The sequence below is a fragment of the Trichechus manatus genome, unplaced genomic scaffold (genome assembly GCF_000243295.1).
Source record: "Trichechus manatus latirostris isolate Lorelei unplaced genomic scaffold, TriManLat1.0 scaffold00020, whole genome shotgun sequence".
Lineage (NCBI taxonomy): Eukaryota > Metazoa > Chordata > Mammalia > Sirenia > Trichechidae > Trichechus > Trichechus manatus.
Genome location: NW_004443956.1, coordinates 5,524,250 through 5,545,313, shown reverse-complemented (window position 1 = coordinate 5,545,313; position 21,064 = coordinate 5,524,250). Strand labels below are relative to the sequence as shown.

The window sequence follows — 21,064 nt, the reverse complement described above, 5'->3', positions numbered from 1 at the left end:
TAATTTCCACATTCCGTTGGACCACCTTTCTTTGGAATGGGCACGAATATGGATCTTATCCAGTTGGTAGGCTAGGTAGCTGTCTTTCAAATTTCTTGGCATAGATGAATGGGCGCTTCCAGCACTGCATCCATTTGTTGAAACATTTCAATTGGTATTCCGTCAATTCTTGGGGCCTTGTTTTTCACCAATGTCTTCAGTGCAGCTTGGATGTCTTCCTTCAATACCAACGGTTCTTGATTATATGCTACCTCCTGAAATGGTTGAACATCGACCAATTCTTTTTGGTACAGTGACTGTGTATTCCTTCCATCTTCTTTTGATGCTTTCTACATCATTCAATTTTTTGCTCATAGAATCCTTCAACATTGCAACTGGAGGCTTGACTTTTTCTTCAGTTCTTTCAGCTTGAGAAATGTTGAGCTCGTTCTTCCCTTTTGGTTTTCTAATTCCACGTCTTTGCACCCTTACCACTACACCAAGTTATTAAGAAGGAAAGGCACCTTCCGCTAGACCTTGGCCCATGATCAGTGTCAACAGACCTTCTATGTCCATGTGAGAGGCACGTCTCAGGTGATATGAGCTTTGTCCGGCACTGCAATAGACCTGAGAACCACATTTACCTCTCTCACCTCCCCACTAGCCTATAAGCTTCTTCACTCCACGGGCCAGGTCATTAATGAACAATTCAAAGAACAAGCCAAAATGGTACTACATCCCATAAAAAGGACCCTACTGTACCTTCAGTGTGCTGCTAATGACCTGCAATAGGAGGCTCAGTGAATGAGCAGTGAGAGACCTCCTCATCATCCCGGAGCCCAAGGTGAGGGGGCTGGTGGGCAGGGGCTTATTTCATAACTAAGTAATAGCTAAAATTACTTTCCAACGTCACTGGGAGACAATTACTTTGGCATTCCAATTTGGCAGGAAGTAAATATTTTATGAGGCTTATAACCATTTCCCTCCCACCTTAACCTCAAATTGCATATTAGGCACTTACCAAAGAGGTCGTCTCTCTCCTCTCATTAAATGATAACTACATCTCAAAGGCAGGCTAGTCACAGGAGGAATATTATTGTACACACTCCAGAATATCTTTAAAAGAAAAACACTTTGTTTAATACACCCAGTATCGACTTAATATGCCTCTAGATTATAAAATTAATGCATTAAAGAAAAAATTAGATTCTTATTAAGTCCTATTCATTAAAACAGATTTTTCTCAGTATCCCTTCTAATTTTCTCCTAGAAAATGCAACATAACAAAGAATGTTCCCTGAAGTCAAGCCAAGTTTTACATTTCAGGAAGCCATGGTTATTAAGGAAACATTCCTATGTAACGTGTCTGCACATAACATCGTGAAAGATCTTGCTAATGATTTTTCTGACAGGTAGATGGTATCTAATAAAGCCTGTAGTGCAATATATGTATTGAACCGTATTTTCTTGTAACATAGGTTCTCTTTTCTTTTTAAGCTGAGTAGGACTCTATTATACTTTGGATTGGGGTGTGGGAGTATAGAGGAGGAGGCAAAGAGGAACCACCTTTGGCGCTCTTTCTTCTTCCTCTGTCCCTCCTAGAAGGAACAGGGAACAGCTCAGCTGCCCAAGATACCGGGTGACCAGCAGACAGAAACAGATTATATAAAAACAATACAGCAATAGTAACAGCAAAAACAAGAATGACAACTGATACTTATTGAGAATGTTCTGTGTTCCAGGCTTTTTTCTATTAACTTCTACATGCTTATAATGCCAACCTTATGATGAGGTGCAATCATTTTTCAAGTTTTATAAATAAGGAAATCAAGGCACAGAGGCTGTTTTGCCCACAGAGACTGTCTGGTATGATTGTTAGGATTAGAATGAGGACTGAGGCTACAAAGAATAAAACCCTTCCCAGTTTGTTTGAAATGAGCCATAGAATTATTAAGTGAATGTGAAACATGGTTCTGCTGTGCTGACGTACACAAAGACTTAGCTGAGAGATGACTGTCCAGGTCTCCTAGTAGGTTTGAGGAAAACGGTACAAGTTATAGAGCAATTAGAAAAATGAATCCTAGGACATTTGAGTTGAGTAGAATGAATGGTATGGAACTTTATCTATGCTGACTGACAATACTGATGGGGTGTTTGATCCTGTTTTGTGTAAAAATTAATTGCAAGGGCAGCAACAATGAATTCTAAGATAAAACAGGAGTCAAAAAACTACATCATGGTGGATTTGTTCACTGAGAATCCACCTTGGATCTATTCTACTATAAGGGCGCTAATGGAGGGAATAGCATAGCTGAACACAGATCTGTAGTAACAGTTGTTCCTCAAATAGATATCTGTCCTTATGGAGGTGCATAGCCTATAAATGCTTTACTATTAGTGCAAATAATAAGACGACTCTAATATTTCAATTTCTGTGATATGAGTGTAAATCAGTAGAGCTGGGATTTGAACCTAGGCCACTTGAATCCCAAACCCATGTTCTTAACCACTAATGCTATTCCCTTTAAAGATACTACTATGTTTTAGTCACACCTTTCTCCAGTCTTGGAAGCCACAGACCAGGACATGGAGTCACAAGAACAGGGACACCTGTTGAAGACATTTGCCCAAAGGAAAGATGCCCTTGAACCACACTGAGCCTTAGCTCCAGCCTAGGACCCTACTACGGTGTGGCAATGAGCTTTGTAGAATGTGTGGACAAAATGATGCTAAACTGAAAACCCCTGCCTTAGGTAAAACCAAGAGGGCCCTGGTGCAAGTTAATTTCACATCTAAAAACCAACTCCCATTGAGTTGATTCTGATTCATGGTGACCCCATACGTGTCAGTGCAGAACTACGCTCCGTAGTGTTTTCAATGGCTGATTTTTCAGAAGTAGATTACCAGGCCTTTCTTCCGAGATGCCTCTGGGTGGACTCAAACTTCCAACTTTTCTGTTAGCGGTTGAGTGTGTTAACCATTTGCGGTGTCCAGCGACTCCAAATTTTCAAAAAGGCATCCCAAATCAGAATGTCTGACCTCACACTCTTGCCAAAGCTCTCAAATCCTAGCTGTTAACGTAGTGTTTGAAGCACTTTGAAAAAAAAAAAAAGTTTCTCCTGTTCCAAAAGTAAGAAAAAACACTCTAAGAATCATGCTGATGATTGTAGTTTTAGAAGCGTCTCTTGAAAACAAAAGCAGACAACTGGTTCTGTCAGTCTTGGCAAATCTGACAGGAAGAGATTACAGCCAAAGAAGATACAGCAATAGACTTAACTCTGACTTAACGTAGTTATTAAAACACATACTTGCATGTTTGTGCATGAACACAAAATGGGAGTAAAATATCTGGTGACACCATTCACAAGAGTCCCATTTTAAAAGTACTTGGCAGATAATCACTCTGTGTCCTTGCTGCAAACCTTGTCCAATATGTGGAATATTTGTTAAGCGTGTATGATTGTGAAATAGCTAGAGGAAGGAATTCTTAGCTCCTGGGGCCCTTTCACTTCCCTGTGGAGGTGAAATGGCTTTATGATGGACGCTTGACAATTCATGATTATAATTCATGATTCTCTGTAACACATTTTTTAAAAAATTGAGATGCCAAAATATTACTATAGATAGAGCCTTCCAAATATATTTCAAAAGACTTTAGGCTTATAGTTAATTCTATTCGGCCTGCAAATAGTAGATTGTAGTACATAGATTATAGATGGTAGTAAAACTAGACACAATGTTTATTAGTGATGGTTAAGTGTTTAATGATAACCTAAGGACAAAGAGAGGTGCAAGAGTTGAGCATCATTCATTCAGTCAATATTTGAGAACACCAGTTTTGCACACAGCACTGTGACAAGTCCTTGGGGAACTGAGCTGAATACCTGAGGGCAGTCCACTCCTTAGTGGATAAGTTCTCAAGCATCATTCTGGTGCCCTTCCTTGAGGAACTGAGGCAGGGTGGATGGTCTTCCAATTGAATTGAAGACCTGGATTTAAGAGCTAAGTTCTCAAGATAAACTTTAAAGCCACTTAGCCCTGAAACCCAAATTTCATCCTCTGCGAAATGGATATGACATACCTACTGCATTGGATAATTTAATGATTATATGTGGTGTCAGAGCATTTTTCTAAGGAAGTAAGGGATTGGTAGACAATAGTGACCACTTGATAAATCCCTAATCTACTAGCTATGATTACAGCAAATATGCCCCACCTGACATTCTTCTGACAAATAGATAATAATTCATCACTAAGAGAATTGGCAAATTTCTTCCTCAATTTCCTACTGGAATGTTCTGAAGAGAGACAGAGAGAAAGAATATACTTCATCCATTCTGCCACTCTCTGTCTCTTGACTGGTGCATTTAATCCATTTACATTCAGTGTGATTAATCATAGGAATGGATTCATTGCTGTCATTTTGTTATTTTTTTTTCGGTGGTGTTAAGAGTTTCTTTGTTCCTCTTAATTTTCTGTGCTGAATTATTTTTGTATATGGATTTTCTTTTCCTATCAATCAGTGTTGTTGTTTTTGTGTTTACTGAGTCTTTTATTTTCTTCTTCATTTTGGTGAGTAGATTTATTATTTTTCTTTGCGGTTACCCTGAAGTTTAGCTTTATCCTCTTAAATTTAAAACAGTCTATTATATCTTGAAATTGCCTTGACTTCCTTTCCATACATAAGTTCTATAACTACTCCTTTTATCCCCCTTTTTGTTTTGAAGTTGTCATTGTTTACAGCTCAACATCTCTGGTTCCTGTAGTCATTTTTGTAGTTTTATTTTACTTTTGTGACATCTTTATCTGAGTTGGCATCTGGGTGATGCTGCCATGAGTCTTTATCTCAAGTTGTTGTCTGATGTCATTGGTTCTCTATTTGAAGGACTCCCTTAAATATTTCTTATAAGGTTGGTCTGGTTTTTACAAATTCCCTTAGTTTCTTCTTATCTGGGAATGCCTTAGTTTCTCTATTGTTTTCGAAAGACAACTTTGCTGGATATAAAGACTGTTGGTTGGCACTTCTTTCTTTCAGGATTTTATATATGTCATCACATTGCCCTCTTGCCTGCATGGCTTATGACAAGAAATCAGCACTTAGTCTTATTGGTGCCCCTTTGTAAGTGATAGATCATTTTTCATTTTTCATGAACAGAATACTTTCTCTGTCTTTGGTTTTGGAAAGTTTGATTATGATATGTCTTGATGAATTTCTTTTAGGGCCCATTCTGTATGGGGTTTGTTGGGCTTCTTGGATGGAAACCTTTTTGGCTTTCATGATATTTGGGAAGTTTTCTGCCAATATATCTTCAAAAATTCTCTCTGTACTCTTTTCTCCTCCTCTTCTGGAATTCCTATTACACGTAAATTATTCCTCTTGATGGTGTCCCACATAACTCTTAGGCTTTCTTCATTCTTTTTTCTGGTTGTTCCTCAAACAAGTTAGTATAAAGGGATTTGTCCTCTATTTCACTGATTCTTTCTTCCATTGATTCAATTCTACTTCTGTGTCTTTCCTTTGGTTTATCTGATATTTTATTGTTAATCTTTTGAATTTCTAGTTGTTTTTGTATGGTTTCTGTCTATTGAGTCTGTCATTTTATTCTTGTATTGTTTTCCTAAATTCTTCTAGGGTTTTTTCTGTATTCTCTTTGATCTCTTTGAGGATCCTAAATCTAAGTCTTTTGAATTCCTTCTCAGGTAGTTCTATTATCGTCTGTTCCTAGGAAGGTTTTCTTTCTCTTTATTTTGCTCACTTGTTTGAGCCATCTTATCCTGTTTCTTCATATGATTTGTTATTGTCTGCGGTCTCTGAGATATTAAAGTGTTATTTTATTTATTTATTGTATGGTTGTTTTGTCCTGATTTGTTTTGTTTTGATATATCGGGGTGGGTGGGTGGGCATGCTCCACTGATCACCAGACTAGTGGGAAGGGAGCACTCCCCACTTATTGCTGGGTGGGAAGGAGGGTGTTGGCAGGGTGGGGATGGGAGGGGTGGGTACACTTTGCTGATCACCAGGCAGGTGGGGCGGTGGTGGAGAGCAGGCTGGACAGCGACAGGCAGCAGGCAGGGCAGGCATGCACCATTGCCAGTTGTCGGTCCAGTGGTGCAGGAGCATGTGCTGCCACTCACCAGGTGAGCGGGGCAGCAGTGGGGGTGGTGGGCTGGGCAGGCACGAGCTACCACCAGTTGGCACAGAAGCGCACGCTGCTGCTCACTGGGGGGCAGGGTTGCAGGGTGGCTGAGGGGGTGAATGTGCATCACCCATTGCGACAGGGCTTGGGGGGAACAGGGGCTCATATGGCGGTCCCCAGGTGGGTGGGGCTCACACTACTGGTCACCGGGAGCATGGGGGAGGGAGGTGGAGCAGGCTCTTCTCATTGTCAGCAGGCCTGTGCGCCAGGGCACTTCCTGTAGGCTACAGACAAAAATTGGTACCTGGCCCTGGCCAAATGCGAGGGGTAGGGGGCTACCCGGAGTCTGGTCAGGTGGGGGATCTCCTGCTGACATTCAATGGATCTACTACTCCGTGTGCTCCACCTACCCTAATGGTCAGGGACCACTGCTGGTGAGTGGTCTTGTCTCTGGTTCCTGGCTCCCTCCCTGTTCTGTGGTCACCAGTATCCCTGGAACTCTCGCTTGCCTTCCTGTACTTTCCCTCCTTAAATCCAGTTCATGTCCTGCTCACCTTGCTTCACTCCGGGTTTGTCTACACAGTTTCTCTGTCTCCTATTGGGAATTTCATGAAGTTGCCTTGCAGTGCTCCTCATCCAGGGTCACTGCTCACTGTGTCTCAAGATGGCCATACTGCACCAGGCCAGCTGACTAGTACCTCCAATCCATAACTCTCCTCGTTCACTGTTTTCATTCAGTTTCTCCTTCCAGTCAGTGCTCGATCCAGTTCTTCATCCTTCTTTTTTGACAGTCAGGTTTCCAGGATTATCATCTATATCTGTTTCACTGGGTTTCTTGGGTCTTTGCTGTAGGGGGACGGCATGGTGTGTTTCACTAAGCTGCCATCTTGGACCGTCTCTCCAAAGAATATACTTCAAAATACTTGAGAAGAAAAGATGCCATGTGTTGACAGGAAACAAAGTCATACTTTTGTTTTATAAAACAACAAAACAATACCACACAGTAAATACACATCCAAAGAAAAAAATCCAGAATTTCCTTCTAGAGTTGTAGCATGTGTAGCAGGAGAGTATGTTTGAAATATTAAACAGAAGTATTTTCCCTCATTAGGTATTTCTAGTTGTCTGGGGCTTCCCACCCACTGGACCAATGGTATTTCTGGCTTTACAGGCAGGGCAGATAAGAGCCTGATCAGAGAAGGCAACTGAAGAGTTGAATGGATATTTTAAACTCACAGCAGACACAACAGGCTGAAAGCAAAGATCTTTTGATTTGCAAGAAGAGCTAGGTACTTGAGAGAGAAAAATGGGTTTTGCTTTGAATTTTAGGGCTTGACCTAAAGTGAGAGCCAAAGTTTGGAGGACTGATTATCCAGTTGGTAAGAGGAAGGACAGAATGTTAGAGCAATTTCCTACAACACAGGAGAAAGTTAATTTAAAAAATAAATAAATAAAGCTCTGATTGGGGAGTTAAAAGCTCGGAGTGACAGAAGTGTGGGGTTAAAATCCTGACAGAATGGAAGACAGGCTCCCCTGAAAGCAGGGCAATGTGTGCCCTGCTTCCTGGGCATAGACCATGAGGCTACAAGCCTCCTATAGAAGGTTTCTCATTCCTTGGTGCTGACTAATATGGTAAGCAGGTCAGAGAACAGCTCAGGAGGCAGGAGGGGTTACTGCTGGTGGGCCTGCAACAGCCTTACAGTCTCCCTCGTTCCAGTGGGTGTGAGGAAGGCAGCCAACATTTCCTAGGTCCCCAAGTTGGAGCAGGAAATTGCTCAAAGGCCGGCAGACAGAGAGAGGCCTGAGGTCTGAATGTAGGTATCCAGAGTAGGGGCCTTCATGACCTGCAGGGCCATGGATGGTGGGCCCAATGCCAAAGGCCAGGTGGGACCTGTGTATTTTTGCATGCGCCAGCTCCTTTGGAGAAGGGGAAGAGACCAACCATTTTCCCTGCAAGAGACTTAAATGGGAAAAGACCAAGTGTTACATTTGAAGTAACTAAATAATTTTTCATTTGAAAGATTAAATCTTGCATTCCCCCCACAGGATCTTTCCACCAAACTACGTTATCAGTATTGCTGTTAGCTGCCATGGAGTCGCCCCCGACTCATGGTGAACCCACGCACAATGGGATTGAACTGTTGTGATCCACTGGGTTTTCTTTGGCTGATTTTTGGAAGTAGATCGCCAGGCCTTTCTCCCCAGTCTGTCTTAGTCTAGAATCTCTGCTGAAACCTGTTCAGCATCATAGCAACATGCCAGTCTCCGCTGACAGATAGGTTGTGGCTGTGCTTGAGGTGCACTGGCTAAGAACTGGACCAGGTCTCCTGCATGCAAGGCCAGAATTCTACCACTGAACCACCACTGCTCCCCTCCATTATCAATACTGACCTACAATACCTTTCCCTCTGGGGGGTGGGGGGGAACAAACAGCTGTCATATCCCATGGATTTGGAAGGTAATCTGATGCCCTAACTGAATGACCTAGAACAGCACAAACTCCACAATCGGGCAGCTTCACCTTTTGATAAGGGATGATGCCTTGGTATCATAGACAGAGTGCACATGATTTTAGCAAGTATAGGGGAACATTCTGTTAATTTTTTTTAATAGTTTGTCTATATTTTCCTGAATACCTTTCGTTTATGACAAACGATACCAGATTTCCATTTGCAGAAGAAACACAAAGTTTGGTTTCAAGTAAATTTAAGCGAAAAGTCAGTCAATTTATGGAAAATGCTGGGTAGAACACAGTCCAAGTGGGACACAGTGTGGGGAAAACTTGAGGGTGATAACATGAGTAACGTGGCTTGGGACAGAATGCTGCGCAGAAATGAGCTTTGAAGAGTGGAATTTTTAGTCTTGTGGCAGGCATGGCTGAAAGGTACTGGGGGCGAGGGAGCTTTCCCTTGCAAATCACACGTGCTCGTAGCTCTACATCTTCTCTCAGGTAACATCAGGCTCGTTCAGAAGCCATGTTCTATTCTGTACTGCATCCATTAGGATGCAAAAACACGGGAAAAATGTGGAAAATTTGCAAACGTTTACAAAAGACTAAAAGGAAACCAATAAACATTTAGAAAACAAACCAAGATGAAAAACGGAATTTTCCAAGAAAGGCAAGAAACTAGGAAATGAATTTAATTTCAAGCAGAAAGAATGATTGCTGGCCGAGATGAGAGTGTCCTTGGCAGGGGTCACCGGGTCATGTGGAAGCATGCACCTCCTCTTCTCAGTCAGGGTGAAGTGAAAGAAAGACGACTGAACTGGAAGTGGGGAGAAAGTTCCAGACCCAGAGACATGGCATGATGGGCTGTCTGCACTGGATGGAAACCTCTCAGCCGCAGTTTCCCCAGCTAATAAAATAGGGCCAGCAATTCCTCCCTCACCCCCCAACAATGTCTCCAACTTGCCAAAGAGCCTGAAAGTATAAAAAACCACTTTATGTCTTTATCTAAAGCTATCATTAATAACACGGATTCTTACACTTCATCCAAACATGCGGGGGAAGAAAATACAGACATGATTAGGAAGACAGCTTTTCGTTTTGTGTCTGTTTTTAGTGCGTATCATTACAGAATAAGAAGACAGTGGAAGAAAGCAAGCAGGTCTTCCAATAACTTTAAAACTGGTGTTCAGGTTAGTTTTCAGATAACTAGGGAGTATCCACAAGATATTAAGGATCTTCAGAGGCTGAAATCCCATAAGTTACTGATAAGTTAAATAGGCTTTCGTAGGTAGAGGTGTTAAAACCTGTTGCCGTTGAGTCAGTTCCAACCCTATAGTAGAGAGGCAAGCAGTGGTGTAATCCCAGGTATAACTGCTTGGAATAAAGAGCCTAGAAGCAGTGGTCTACAGTTCTCTGATATAAAGTGTGACTGAGGAAAGTACAAAAAGATGCCCCAACAGAAGCAGGCAATGAGGGCAGAGGAGCTTATTATTATTTCTGGGCACTGCCCATGTGCTTTTTACTTCATGGCCCCATTTCATTCTCACAACACCACGATAAAATCAGTCTCATGATGATCCCCATTTTATAGATGAGTAAATTGACATATAGAGAGGCTGAATAACTTGCCCAAGCTGGTAAGTGGCATATAGGGGAGACAAACAAACCCAAGCAATGTGACTACCCCAAAGTCCACACCCTGGCCAGTCAACTGATGAGGCCAAAGGGTAGAATCCACCACTTCACTGAAAGCTGCCAACATTTGAGTGCTTATTAAGTGGCAAGTGCTACTAAGAACTATGTACGGTCTCATTTAATCCTCCCTTCAACCCTGGGTGGTACAAATAGTTAACACGCTCAGCTGCTAACCAAAAGACTGGCAGTTCGAGTTCACCCAAAGGTGCCTTTGAAGAAAGACCTGGCAATTGACTTCCGAAAACTCAGCCACTGAAAGCCTATGGAGCACTATTCTACTCTGACACACATGGGGTAGCTCGACAGTGACTGGTAACTGGTCAGTCTTAGGAAGTAGTCACCATTATTCTCTCAATTTTACAAATGAGGAAACTGAGGAGGACAGCGACATCAGAGGCAGGAAGGCTTCCTCGTCACTCAGACCAGTGCTTCTCAATCTTTTGTCATTATCGTGCCCTCCGCCCAGCCCCAAAGGAGTCTTTTTAGACTTTCTTTCCTAATCATCCCCCATGAAATTTTAATATCAGTGAGACACTGTGTATCTGTTTATGTACTGTACTGTATGTTTACACTTTATACAAAGAATAAGATCTTTTTTGCCCTACTGAGAACCAATCTGCACCCCCGCTGACAATGCATGAGGCAAGCAGTCTGCTGTGACCCAGGAAAGGGGCTGATTTCTGAACTCCTCGTTCATCCATTCACTTCTTCGATACTTACTGAGTGAAGGGAACCAAACACAAAAGAGCTTAGTATGGTGCGACTCTACTTATAGGAAGTCAAATAATACACAAAACTAACCCATGGTGCATAAATCAGAACAAGCGTTGCTTCAAAAGGAGGCGGACTGATGGGAAAGGGGTATGAGGGAACTTTCTGGGGAGATGGAAATGTTTTTTATCTTGATCGGGCGATGGTTACATGGGTGTATCCATTAGTCAATTTTTATCAAACGATACACTTAGGAAATCTGCATTGACTGTATATAAATTATACCACAATAAAGTATACTTGTTAAAAAAAAAAAGGATCTTCTAGTATGTGCCAACCTGGGTACTTTAAATTGGTCCCCGAAGGCCGTCTAGTGTGATGCTGGATCCAAAGGCTAAACCAAATGCTCTGCATTATCATGGAGTGTCAGGGAAACCAAACCAACCCCTTAATCTGCCTTTACCAGAGTCTTCCCTGGCCTCCACGCACAGCTCTGATGATCCTCTGTGGTGAACAGGGTCATTACAAGGCAGAAAGGCTAATGGGTACCTCAAAACATCAATAGGATCTAAGAGCTTTCACATGAGGGCAGACCTTAAAATCAAGCACTCTAAGGTCTGTAAAATGACTGCTGGGAAGAGGTTACAAAAGTCCTTAAAGTCACAAAAGAGGCACAAGAGGGAGTGTTCCCAGACTCTGAGAACACTCGTCTCTCCGGGCAGTGGCCCACGCACTGCCTTGTGGCACAGCTTGTACTTGGGCACTGAATGGTTATTCATAACTGCACTGTTATTTTGCTTTCCACATATTTATGTCATTCTCCCAACTAAATCAGAAAAGTCCTGTGGTGGTGACTGTCTTTACACTGGTTTACTGCCCTCAAGAGCCATGCATAGCACCTTACAAATGTTTAAAATCAGATTCCTGGGATGCATAACTATGAAACACCGAATTTTCTGAACCAAGTATTAGGGCCACAGTCTGAAAAAGGATTTTTGTACTACTGCATGTGAGAGGCTGCCTACAACACATGATCTAGATGTCAATCCACTGGAATTTCTAAGACATTTAAGGATTTAGGGGCACAACAGGAAAACTATTTGATATCTTGCCCTTCTAGAAAATTCAGGAAATATGGTTAATGCAACTAGGAAACAACTCCCAAAGCCTTATTCCTTCTGTAACAAAGTATTTAAGTGGAAGAGGGGATAAATTTGATTGAATTTGCTTTTAAAGAAAACACAAATGTGATCAACTAAATAGATCAGTTATTTTTTAATTTTCACTCTAAGAGTTGCAGAGAAAGAACTAATAGAACTAAGAGCTTATATTTGACAATATGCTATGTATTAAGCATATTGCTAAGTGTTATCAATAAGCTAAACATTATCCTATTCAATCCTCACAGCAACTCATGGAGGCAGGTGCTATTACTATACCAACTTTATAGAAATTACAGTGATTGATACTTGTTCAGCTTAGGATGATGGAAGTGGAACATGAAGTAGGACACTGGGCTGAAACCCTCTGTTTTTGTGCTCAACACTATCCTGCTCTCCCTACGTGATCCTTAACCTTCAATAACCCTGTCGGGTCAGTGCCACTGCCTCTCACAGATGGGAAACTGAGGCCCAGAGACGGAGTGGCACAGCTGGAGTTTGAACAAGGATACTGATAGATGTCTCAAAACCTTCGTTCTTAACCACCCCCATAGTCTGCTTCTCCTGTGGGTCTACAAGAGGTTTAGGTGGTGGGTAAAAGCTTAGCAGGTGTGCCTGGCTGGCCGCTGGGGTGGACTTCATGGAAGGCAGCTGGCCATAATGAAGCTGGGAGCCAACGCCTGAGCAGAATCTGGGGCACGAGCCAGAAGCACAGTGGCAGTTTTTAAGCTGCATGATTAAGTGTCCAACACGTACCATGTTAACCCAGCATACTGCTTTTCTTAATCTTACCTGTACTGTTTGCACCGTGTAGATTTTCTTCAGATTTGATGCACACTCAGCTGCTGTGGCACCAGGGAGTGATCTAAGCAAACGTAAGCAAAAGAACAAATACAACAATGAGTAGGCAATGTGGACAAAATATTCCTCAATATAATTTTGGAGGTCTTAATAAAAACCAAGTCTAAGATCATGGAACTGGACACTTCTAAGGTGCTATTTAGAATTTAAAATGTGAAATTCCTAACTTTGTGAAGTATCTTTGCTTCTTTTAAAAACAGGTATATTTATTCTGTGGGAATTTAATCAAAAAAAAAAAAAAAAAAAAGGAAAAGAATGTAACATAGGTATTGGAAACCTTAAAATCACATTTTATAACATACTAAAATAATCTTGTAATAACCAAGCACTCTGCCTAGGACTTTAAATAAGAAACTGTCCCTTTAGTACAGATGACAATGAAAACTCAGTGTCCTGACCTGGTTATACGTTTGAAAAAAACCAAGGGACCATCTACTTTTACTTTCCTGTCGGTAAACATCCACGAGCCCTTGAGAAATAGAGTGGCCTTTTGTTTACTTTAAGAAAACATTATTACTAAAGTCGACTTTACTTCATCTGAATTCACACACGTTTCCAAAACACCTGCCTTAGAAATGCTTTCAGTAATTTTCTCCAGCTGATTTAATTAGCTCTACTGAACCTTGTGGTCAGAATACCTTAATCTTTACTTTGCTCTATGTTCCACTAGATGGCAACATACTACAGGTTTATTCACCAGAAAAAACCATGCAATAGAAATGGCTTTACCATTTCCTGGGAATGGGGGTAAAATTCTGTGCTTTTACATTAATCCTTAGCAGTTAAGACTTCCAATTCCCGTCCCCTTTTCTTTCTCCCAGTACTGAATTAGCAGCTCCTGCTAAAAAACATTGGGGTCCAGTTACATCAGGCCTAAGATTATAATCCACCACACAAATAATGCTCCAATGGCTAGGTGAAATAAGAGGCTTGTTGAGAGAATCAAGGACACTGGCTCACAGCTGACCTTCTAGAATCTGAAATCCACACCAGCCACTACCGCCAGAGGCACAGTCCCCAGAGACCCTCAAGACATTTGCTGGACAGTATTTAAGATGTTGCACACTAGAGATGTGCACAAAACTCACATGTGTTGGAAGTAGAGAGGAAGGCCCAGCAAAGGGCCATGCACCGGTGTGGGTGAGGGCAGGCATGGGGCAGAGTGGCAGGGCTCTACAAGCTACATTCATTCCTGAGCTATGTACCACTGAACCCTCCTAAGTGTTGAACTGAATATTAAAAATGCATTTCTGAATATAGCTCCATTGTGTGGACGTCACTAAAAAAAAAACAAACCAAACCAGTTGCCGTGGAGTCCATTCCAACTCATAGCGACCCTGTAGAACAGAGTAGAACTGCCGCCATAAGATTTTCTAGGCTGTAATCTTTATGGAGAGGAGCCCTGGTGGCGCAGTGGGTTAAGCACTCAGCTGCAAACCAAAAGGTGGACGGTTTGAACCCACCAGCGGCTCAGCAGAAGAGAGATGTGGCAGTCTGCTTTGTAAAGATTTACAGCCTTGGAAACCCTACGTGGCAGTTCTACTTTGTCCTCTAGGGTTGCTATGAGTTGGAATCGACTCAACGGCAATGTTTTTTTTTTAAACACAGTGACCTTTGGCAGTCACTAAGGAAGCACAACTATGGACTAGTCTGGGTGCAAACAAGGGATCCCCCACAGGGCAGGTCAAGTCTGATGAATCTAATTTAAAGCACTGGGTTTACAACTCTTCTCTAGTTGTTTACAAATTTGCTTAACTTTTTTTTTAAAAAAGCAAATCCATAATAACCACCATGATTGTATTTTGTTGCCAGACTTGAAGCCTAAAATAACTAGGTTGAACAGTATAGTTAAGAGTGAGGCATTCAATCCACACCTTTGCTAATGACAGGGCCTGGACCGTGAGGAAAGGCATCTGTCTATATGACCGACTGGGCTTTCGGTTACTTAAGTATTGACTGGGATAAATATTAATTTGCTATTTTGTGCAATTTTGTGCCTTTTTTTGCTTAAAATATAAAGATGGAGAAAAGAACTAAAAAATTTTTTTTTCTGAATAGAGTTTCACAGGAAAAATATCTACTGTTTTTAATTGATCTCCTTCAATACTAGCTTTTCTTCCTTTGAAAAGTTTATCTGGTCTCTCGGCGAAAATGTGCTCAATAAATCCATCTCTGGAGCCCTCCAAAGCACATAGGAGAGCATTTATAGGGCCCCTTCCCTAGCCCTAGGGGTTTAGAGAACAAAGTGAGAAAATGTACTTTGCTTTTTTTTTTCATTTTTAAAGCTGTGTATTTCAGTTGTAAACTAATGCTTTAAGCTTCATTCACTTCAGGGTATAATTTGAATATTTACCTCACACAGCACTATGCTGGTTTAACCAAATACAATAAGAAGATAATACCATTTAACTCAGAAAAAAAAAATCATTGATAAACATTTGCCCTTTTTTATTGCCTCAGGCTCCGTACACTGGTCTTTTACTCATTTTCTAGCGCAGAAGACAATCGTACAAAGTCATTTAGTTTCCCTTAGTTCTACTGTTCAAGTTTTTTGAAGAAATCTAGTTTCCAGAGCCCAAGAACAGCTCTATGATAAAACAACTAGGAATTGGTTATTAGCATATGACAACAACATCAAGAGCTAATATGTATGTTTTGAACACTTGCTAGTGGGCTAAACATTTGCCTCTATTACAGCATCGAATGTTTGCAACTTGACCTAGGCAGCTATTAATATTATTTTTCACCACTTTACAGGTGAGCAAGCTGGGGCTAAGAGTGGTTTGGTAACTTGCCCAAAGCCACAGAAGTGTGATTTAAACACAGACGACCTGGCTGAGAGGTCCTGCTCTTCACCTCTCACCGCTGAGCTCCTAGTCAAGTCATATATACACTTGACTGCTGGTGCGTTGTTCTCATCACAGCCACCATCTTGGTGAATCCCATTTTTAATACATAATTGTGTCCATACGACTTTCTTAGAGGAAACAATCCATATGGTCTTCCCAATGACAGGATAACTCCCGAGAACAGCTTCATTTTGGTGGAGTAACACCTTATGATGCTGATGCCTTGGGGGTTGAAAGGAAATATGTTGGGTCCCATGGAAACTCAGTTTCCTCATTTCTTAATGGAGGAGGCTGGACTCTGTGACCTTAAAGGTTCCTTCCAGCTTCTAGATGGTTTTTTGAATGTGCAGGTTTCAAAGTAACACATCAACACCATCAGAACTACTGATGATGGCCAGTGGTTGGCTTGGGCAGAGTACGGAGGGTATGGCCTTCCTCTGTCAGCCAAATCGATTCCAACAATGACTGAAAAACACCGATACGCCCAAACCTCGTCCCTGAACTCAGACTTAACAAACAAATGTGAGCTACATCAGCAGCCATCAATTTTAAAAGGGCAGACAAGCCAAGACTTTTTTTTTTTTTTTAATTATCTGCCTTGTAAACAGGTCAGTTTGTACTGGACTTGCTGATTCAAAGTTGAACCATCTACTGAGACTCTTTCTTAAAGTAGCAGTGCAGGCTGGCTGGTGGCAAAGCTGCAGCTGGGGCAGCCGTGGGACCTCACCCTCTTTCCCGTTACTCTGACAGATACTTGCAGCAACTGTAAGGTAAATGTTTGTTAACTGACTTCAGTGAAAGAAAACACTGGTACTGGTATCATATATATAAAACAGAACATTCTCGTATCTTCAAAGAATCATTTTACTTTACTCATATTACAAACCTAAACCTGGCCACAGTACCCTAACCCCCAAAACCCTCTCTCTGCAGACCTGGGGGGTGATGGTGCCCCCCAGGGGACACTTAGCAATGTCTAGGGACATTTTTTTGCTATCACAACTGGAGGGATGCTACTGGCAGAGTGCTGGCAGAGTAGAGGCCAGGGATGCTAGTAAACATTCTATAGTGCATAGGACAGCCCCCCACACCAAAGAATTATCCAGTCCAAAATGTCAGTAGTGCTGAGGCTGCAAAAGCCTGCCTTAGACGTGTAACAAACAGTCTCAGAGGATTTATAACTTATTTAAACAGCAAAGATTGACACACACCTCTTCTAACTGTTGGGGATACAGCAGTGATCATTCTAGACAAGGCCCTTGCCCCTGTGGAATTTATATTCTAGGACTGGTACCCCTGTCCTCTGAATTCCCCAGGCTCCTGAAGGCAAAGAACAACGCTGTGATGTTATTGTTGGGTGCCATCCAGTTGATGCTGACCCATGGCGACCCCATGTGACAGAGTAGGGTTTTTTAGGCTGTAATCTTTAAGGGAGCGGATCACCAGGTCTTTTTCCCGCAGACACACGGGGTGGCTTTGAATTGCAAAGCATTCGGTTAGCAGTGCAGCGCTTAACTGTTGCGCCACCAGGGCTCCTTGGAACAATGTTTAGATGCTCTTGTATTTGCCTGGGAGGGAGGAGGTGAGACAGAGAGCTGAAAGATGAATATACACGTTGATTATGACCATGCCTAGAGCTGTGGAAAAACACAGAACCAAGGAAAGACATCAGGGCCTACTTTCACATTCTCTGAGTTGTATGTCGTCCTCCCACAGTATACAGCTAGAGCCCAGCACAGACCAATGGAACAATAAATGCCACTATATGGATCAGGTAAAGGAGCCTGAATTGTTCCACCAGGAGTCTCCACTCCAATTTAATAAAACTAATGTAATAATGGCTTCCTTCTATTGAACACGTATTACATGAAAGGGTTTTGCACATATTGTCTCTAATCCTTACAGCCATGCTGCCAAGCTGTTATCATCATCCCCACTTCACAGATTAGGAAACTGAGGCTCAGCAAGACTTTTTTTAAGTGGCGAATGTGGTGTGTCTGGCTCTGATGCCCATGATCTTCCTCTTGATCTAGGTTGCCTCTCAGTAAAAATCAAGCAGTCATTCTCAGTATGGGTGGTCACATACAGCATCTGTTATGGCAAATCTTTTTCTCACCCCTTCTTAGAATACATTAATCTAATTATCTACTCCCTACTTAGCCCACTCCTCGCTCCTGCTTATCATTCTTTCCTCCACCATCATCCATCTAGCTACAAACGTTGGGAGGGAAGCAAAAGCAGATATACAGGAAAGGGTTTGATGTAGCCAGAAGCCAAGGCAATAATGATATTCCAAAACGTGATACAAGCACCATAATTCAGGAAGAACATGTCCACAGGTCATCATTTTCTGGGACAGGGAATGGGAGGAAGATAATGTACCAAACAAGAGCCACAGAGGAGGCAGGAAGCTATAGGGGTTAAGTGCATGGGCTTTAGAATCAACAGATCTGCGTCTGAATTCCAGCTCTGCCCCCTACCAGCTGTGTGGCAGTGTGACCCTCTCTGACCCTCAGCTTCACCTCTCTGACCTCCAGCTTCCTCTCTAGAAATGTGGTCTCTACCTCATTGCTTTGCTACTTGGACTACATGAATGAATGCAACATAAGCATTTCATATAATAGCATCTGGCATTTAATAAGCAATTGCTACTGTCCTCGTCATCAGCGTCGTCTTCATCATCATCATCAAGATGAGCTGAAGAACAGGATGCCAAGGAGAAAGCCATAGAACTAAGAGACTACTAAGCACGTTTTCTAACATGTGGGGCAGAGAGGAGGGACCACAAAAAGTCTGTGTGGGTTACATGCAGAGCTGAGAAACTTCCATCCCTGTCCTCAGAAAAAGTCAACTGGACACACTTTGGGTGTAACGCCACAGCTACACTGAGAATTGCTTCCTCTTAGACTCATCCAGAATCTGCGATGAGTATGGAAGAAGTGAGAAGGGAGCCTTGGAGGTCGGCCAAGGAGATGATTCGTGTGAAGGTATCAGGGGAGCTGTTTATGTTACGTAAGACCAAAACGCCCAACTCCAGTTTTACGTTACTCCTGTGTGTCTCCAACTCATTAACAGAGTAACAGCAAATACATCTTAAGAGTTTTTATGTAAAATTGGTTAAAATTCCTTTTCATTTGGGGAGTTAGGAGTAGGAAGAAAGTCCAATAAGATTGGACCAACTGTTTTACTTAAGTAGTTTCCAAGCACCTAAGCACCACTGACATGTAAAAATTTAATATGTTTATCACAAACCATCTAATCATTAAAGCAGGTCCCTGAGAGTCTCTATAAGATAAAATGTTTTTAGCTTAATTTAAGTCTGAAATGGTTGAAAGCATTTTATTCTCTTCTTCAAAAAATACTTACTGGACTCCCAATCATTGAAAAGACTGCATATCATATGCTATTTGCATGCATCATCTCATTTCATCCTCATTAAAACACCATGGCCAGTTTTTCAGAAGTAGACTGCCAGGTCCTTCTTCCTGGTCTGTCTTAGTCTGGAAGCTTCGCTGAAACCTGTCCACTAAGGGTGACCCTGCTGGTATGAAATACCAGTGGCAAAGCTTCCAGCATCACAGCAACATGCAAGCCACTACAGTACAACAAACTGACAGACACACGGTGGTAGTTCCTACCCACTTTGCGGACATGCAAACTAAGGCAGAGAGAAATTAGGTAACCCGCCCAAAGATACACAGCTGGTTAGTGGCAGAGCTGGGACTTGAACCAAAGGTTGCCTGACAATCTTGCCCTTAGTCACTCGTCTAAACCCACCACTTACTGTATGACGGATAACTCTGCTTGGCACCATGAGCACAGCTTTGTGCCAAGCATGGTTCCAACTCTCCTGCAGCTTACAGTCCTTAATTCAGACTTTCCAGGAATCCAAATATGTCTTCCCCATTAAACCTACCCTTACAGATACGGATGCTGCAGTATAAGTTCATTAATAACGTTCACGGGGACAGAGAGCTCTGTAAATACCATTACCTGGTTAGCTCTTAGCAGGTCTTAGCACCCCTTACCAAGCACCTGGGTACCTGGAAATGCTTTTTATACCTAGGGTGGGGGGTGGTGGGCTGAAAAGGTTTCCTCAAACTCAGCCTATATCCTTGCCACTCAAAGTGTGATCTATCAACCAGAGCACCACCTGGGAGCTTGCTAGAGATGCAGAGTCTCATGCCCTGTCCCTGCTGAGTCACAATCAGTTGAACAAATCCCAAGTGACTGGAAGAAGCATCATAGGTTGAGAAGTGCTGGCCTGAAGTTACCGAAATCAAGGCACTCCAGGAAATGCTAACAACTCAGGAAGGAAAAGCTAATGAACCACAGCATCATAAGAAAAATGCAAAAATCACTACTCTCACAAATGCATTTCTGTCATCACCCAGAAAGAGATGATCAAGAGGGGGTTATCATTGAATGTGAAGCACAATCCCATCAAGGGACTTAAATATGGGTTTTCAGAACTCTCTGCTTTTCTCTGCAAATTTTGAGCAGGGAGTCCTTAGCTCAATTATCTCTCATGAAACTGAAGCTCAGTGTCCTTATTTGTGAAATTCCAGATTACCTTTCAAGTCCTGTCCAGCTCCACTATTTTAGGATACGAGATATGGGAGAGTTATGTCCCACCCACTGTTCATATTCACTGCGAAGCAGTGTTCATCGGGGTTAGGGCACCAGTACTTGGTGTCACATAGTCCTTAATTCAAATCCTGATTCATTTCTATATTAGCTGCGTGACCTCAGGCAAGTTACTTAACTTCTCTGGGCCTCAATTTTCTCATCTGTAAAATGCTGCTAATATGACCTACTTCAATAGTGTGAGGGTTTTGTTGGTGATTATATCCAGCATTCAATACAGTGCCTGGCACACAGCAGTGAATGGTAGTTAATATTAATGAGTTAAAGTGGGAAACAAAGTTTAAAACTTTATGTGGTACGATATATCTAAGTAGAGTGAAACTTGTGAGAGCAGGAACTTGACAGGACTGCTTTGTTTTTCCGGGTCTCGCAAGTTTTCTGCCTTTCACAGGGTGCAGTCTTACCACTTTTCTTTTCTTTTTTAAATTTTTTTTTGTTATTGTAATTTAGATGAAGGTTTACAGAACAAATAGGTCCTCACTGAACAGTTAGTACACATATTGTTTCATGACATTGGTTAACAACCCCATGACACATCAACACTGTCCTTTCTCGACCTTGGGTTCCCTATTACCA

At 42.1% G+C, this 21,064-nt stretch overlaps 1 protein-coding gene across 1 annotated transcript in view; it reads right to left on the bottom strand.

Moving 5' to 3' along the window:
* The window catches only part of EIF4E3 (eukaryotic translation initiation factor 4E family member 3), a 50,864-nt gene that overhangs the window by 16,372 nt on the left and 13,428 nt on the right, over positions 1-21,064 (bottom strand). The window contains exons 2-3 of the mRNA XM_023727922.1: positions 12,924-12,996; positions 1,001-1,095 (exon numbers count right to left, since the gene is read on the bottom strand). Of these exons, the coding sequence (XP_023583690.1) occupies positions 1,001-1,026 (26 nt within the window). The 5' untranslated portion in view covers positions 1,027-1,095; positions 12,924-12,996. The remainder of the gene's footprint in view (positions 1-1,000; positions 1,096-12,923; positions 12,997-21,064) is intronic.